Source organism: Phaseolus vulgaris, chromosome 4 (assembly GCF_000499845.2).
Source record: "Phaseolus vulgaris cultivar G19833 chromosome 4, P. vulgaris v2.0, whole genome shotgun sequence".
NCBI classification, from domain to species: domain Eukaryota; kingdom Viridiplantae; phylum Streptophyta; class Magnoliopsida; order Fabales; family Fabaceae; genus Phaseolus; species Phaseolus vulgaris.
In genome coordinates this window covers 30,968,097-30,972,942 of record NC_023756.2, presented here as the reverse complement: position 1 = coordinate 30,972,942, position 4,846 = coordinate 30,968,097, and the positions used below count along the sequence as shown (strand labels likewise).

The following is a 4,846-nucleotide window of genomic DNA, read 5'->3' as shown; positions in this document are numbered from 1 at the left end:
TTTAATACAAATAACTATTTCATCATTAGATTATAAACTTAAACACAGTTCAGTCATGTAAACTTTTTTTTCCTCAAGTTACACTGCAAGTGAAGCAATAAGTATTATAGTAAGGGATGATTACTAAATCTGTTTTAGCTAGGATGAACAAAATTCAATACTACTCCTAACAATTGGATCACATTTAGTTGCAGCTTTCTGTTCAAAATATGTATTCCACTTTATTTGTGAAGCAAATATTGATATATTTGACTAACATACTTTTTCGTGCAATCAACAACACTTGCCACATTGTTCATAAATACAGTCTGTGAATCTGTTTAGAAAGGTGAGATAAGCATTTCTGGAAGAACGTGAAAGTAGTATTGGCCCTAATAATCCCCAAAATCCAGTGAAGTATCCTATCCCCATGCTCATGTACAATGCCTCATACCAATCACTCTCTTCATCACCATTCATTGCTTCACCTTCTCCAACCTTTTCTCTTCTTTCATCTCCATCTCCATCTCCAGGACAACTTCTATTCACCTGCTCACCACAAAGATCATTGTTTCCTTCAAAACTAGAGATATCAAAGGTCTCAAAATGTCTTCCTGATGGGATTCTTCCCGAAAGAGAGTTGTGTGACAAATCTAGTTTACCAAGAAAATCAATTTGAGAAAGTGATAAAGGAATTCCTCCACTGATATGATTTCTTGATAAGTCAAGGGACTCTAGTGAACTTAAACTCCCAATCCCAGAAGGAATTTTTCCTCTCAGATTATTTCTAGATAAATTCAAGGAAACTAACCCAACCAAATATCCAATCTCTTTTGGTATTTCACCCGTTAACTTATTATTTGAAAGATCGATGCTCTTAAGCTTCAACTCTGGATCCTCGAACCCCTGTTCTACACCTTTCCACATCAAGCTTATGTTAAGGGTGTAACCTCCGGTATAAAAACCACCATAAATTTCAAAATAAGTACGATTTCGAGTGTCACTTCTGTTGATACTCTTTTGAGACATTGCAGTCAAATTCTGTAAGCACGATGGAATTCCTTTTGATAACATATTCCTCGTAAGATCCATGAACTGAATATGCTTCAAATAACAGAGTTGAATAGGAAGATTTTCAGAAAAGTGATTCTCTCGCATGATTAGAATTATCAACTTTTGCATACTTTCTCCGATCCATGGTGGTATTGGACCAGACAACACATTTTCACCCACATCCAACATAATTAAATTGATGCACTTCTTCAAAGAGGAAGCTAATTCACCCACTAGGTTATTGTTTCGTAAGACCAAGACTTCCAATTCAACAAGGCTGCCCATGGACACAGGAATCTTCCCTGACAATTTATTGTTGCTTAAATCAAGAAACATTAATAGATCTACAGACTTCCAGCAGTCTGGAAGGTGTCCCTTCAATTGATTATTTGATAAATCTAAAATGGCCATTGGAGAGGTTATTTGGTCACATATGAATGAAAAAAGATCTGAAAATTTGTTGTTAGAAAGCCTCAGCTCTAAAGCTTGTAGTAAAAATGATGGAATTTTGCCTTCAAAGTGACTTGAATTCAGAATTATAGACGGACTATGGAGAAGCTTCACTGAAATATTAGGCATTGCACCACTGAGATTGTTGTAAGACATATTCAACATTCCCATATTTTGCAATATGTTCCAAAACGATTCTGGTACTGACCCATTAAGCCCATTATCTGAAATGTCGAGTTCATATAACCAACTTTGAGTCTGGAGCCAAGGAAAAGTGGGGCCCAACTTGCAAGATCTTAGTTTAATTTTTATTATTTGAAAAGGAGGAACCCAGTTAGGGACTATTTTTAGAGACAAAGAGTTCTCTGACAAATATAAGTACCTTAATTTGGAAAAATTGGAAAGATGGGATTCAGTGATGTCACCCTCCAAATGATTTCCATCCAAGTACACATCCTCCAACTCAGATAACAATCCAATGCTTGCAGGTAGCATGCCGGTAATCTGGTTATCAGATAAATCCAAACTCCGAAACACGTGTCTGTTGCACCATGAAGAATTTTGAAAGAAGTTAGAAATTTCTCCACTCAACTTGTTATTTGAAAGGTGTAACAACTGCAATGTGCACATGTTTCCAAAGAAAGATGGAATCTCGCCTTGTAGTTTGTTAGCAGAGAGGTCAAGAACTTCAAGAGAGTTCATTACTTTTCCAAATCCATCTAGAATGGGACCTTCTAACACGTTATCATTAAGGTAAAGCGCACGAAGATTGGTAGTGGAGTTGAAGAGCCAGTAAAATATGGATGATGATTTGAATAAATTTGAGGAGATGTCAAGGGAGACAAGAGAAGGTGAAGAATTTGTGATTGAAAAAGCTGACATGAGAAAACTATCATCCCTAAGACTACAATTTTGCAAATAAAGATTTTGAAGTTTTGAACTGAAGTTGAAACTACCTTGAAAGACAAATGATGTCATATTATTATAAGAAAGATCAAGGGCCACAAGAGAAGGAAGATTTGAGTGGAGAGGAGATGACAAAAGAATGTTATTATGAGAAAGATAAAGTTGTTGAAGATTAAGGCTAAAGTTTGACAATAATTGAAATGTTGAAGATGTAAGCATATTATAAGAAACATCAAGGATGGTAAGAGAAGTTGAGAAATTGGAATATGAATAAAACAAAGATTGAGATGTCTTAAGATGGTAAGTGAGCCCATGAGTTGTGGTAAGTGAGCCCAGAGAACTGCATAAAGATAATAAGAAGGCATTCAGTGGCTGACATGAAACAATTGCTCAATTATTGATGACAAAACCAACTTATTGAATTTATATATATACAGCTCATAATATGGCTAATGGACATACCTGTTAGGTGAGACATATATTCTAACACCCTTTGCTTTCTATAAAATGTAAATATAAATATCGTATACGAAATCTTCTTATGTTCGTAAACTAGTAGGTTGACCAACGCACGTGACTTTTTCGAAATTTTTATATTTAAATATTAATATTAAAAATAATAAATTTATTTAGATATATATAAATTATTAATTTGATGAAATGAAATTAAATATATTGCAATAGTATAAATTTATATAATTTTAGTATATTAATGAATTTAATATAATGTAACATAATTAAAAATTCATGAATATATTTTGGCCATAATAAATACATTACAATATCAATACAATAAAATATTGTAGTCCTCTCATTTTGAAGTCCTCTTCACCAACCTCATGCTATCTTCAACCTGTAATTTAATCTGCAAAAAAACTCTCCAAAAAATCTTTGCAATTAAAAAATAGAATAAACTCTCCAAAAAATGTTTACAATTAAAAAATAGAATTCAGGAGATTATACCAAGTACAATTATTACAAAAAAACTCTCAGTAAATGTGTGTTTCTTCAAGAAACAGATTGTAGGCAAAATCATATTAAATTATGAATTCACCTTTTATGATCTAAATTAAATTAAAATGTAATGTAATATAATAAAACTAAAACATAATGAAATACTATTATATAAATAACTAAAGATCTTAAAAACCATACAACAATAATAAACATATATACATCATCATGTTTCTATATAAAAAAAAAAGCAACAATTAATACTTGAATGACTAATTAATAATAGACAATATACAAAGAATAAAACGAATATAAGCATTCTCTAATATTAACACAAAATATATATAATAAAAAATATGATAAAAGATTTTTCTGACTTTAATATACTGGCAATTGTTATAGTGTTAAGCATATGTAATAATGTCAACCTATTATAAATATACCAGATAATGAAACAAATTTATAAATAAACAGATGAACAAATAGAATATGAACAATACTAAACAGAAACATATAGTGAATATAATATAAACATAAAGAGTACCTAACTGTTCAGTTTTCCAAAAAAGTCCAAGCAGAAACATAAATATGTATGAGCTTTCTTAGTCTTTGGTAACTATTATGCTATGAGAATAATAACCGAAATTATGCAGGATAACTTAAATTGTGAATAGAAGTAAGTAACAAAACCCTGATATGAGAAGAAGGATTTCTCGTATTGTCTCCTTCACGAAAAGAATGAAGACTACAGAAATTCTTCCACCCTTTTCCAAGTTTAATCCGTCTAAAAGGAGGCTTCCCTTTCAAGATCTTGCATTCCACATTCATTAGTAGACCATGCAGAGTAACCTTGTTTAATCTCCCTTGTCGAATATATTGTGAAAATTTAGCAGGAAGATCCTACAACAATATCGAAATAATAAGAAAATAGAAATGAAGTAGAATAAAATACAGAGCATTTTGAAATAAATCAATTTTATACTAACCAGATAACTGAGTTGGATACTTAATCGAGACAACTTTATTGAAAAATGATCAAAGGGACCAATGCTTAAGGGTTCCTTCCCTTCAATTTCTTCCAAATAACGATCTACTCCACTCTGAGGGACGTCATCCATATAAACAGTTATATGGAAGGCGTTGTGACCCACATAACGGAATAAAATGTAGTTATCATCTATGAAACCATAAAAATCAAATAAATTAAACCATCCACTCAATATTTCCGGCGACAATAAATTTTCGTTATATTCCACTATATGGACGTTTCCTTCTGAATCAGCCAGTGTCCACTCCTTTCCCAGTTCTTTTTGAAACTCGATGGCGAAAGCCCGATCTACATAACCAAGCTATTTTTTATGAAATAAAGAAAAAAAAAGGTCAGGAAATGAAGACAATGTTGAAAAGAAGAAATTTTGGAAAAAAAAATAAATATACATACTTCACCACGGCTGTTCATGCACCAAAAGACTCCTCTTGTTTGAAGTCTAATGATTTCTTCAGC

At 32.0% G+C, this 4,846-nt stretch overlaps 1 protein-coding gene across 1 annotated transcript; it reads right to left on the bottom strand.

Annotated features, from left to right (window-relative positions):
• Positions 1 to 239: 239 nt before the first annotated feature.
• LOC137837530 (receptor-like protein EIX2) lies at positions 240 to 2,710 on the bottom strand. The gene has a single exon (XM_068646548.1). It carries the CDS (start codon positions 2,605 to 2,607, stop codon positions 274 to 276), a length of 2,334 nt encoding a protein of 777 aa, XP_068502649.1. The 5' UTR covers positions 2,608 to 2,710; the 3' UTR covers positions 240 to 273.
• Positions 2,711 to 4,846: the final 2,136 nt, after the last annotated feature.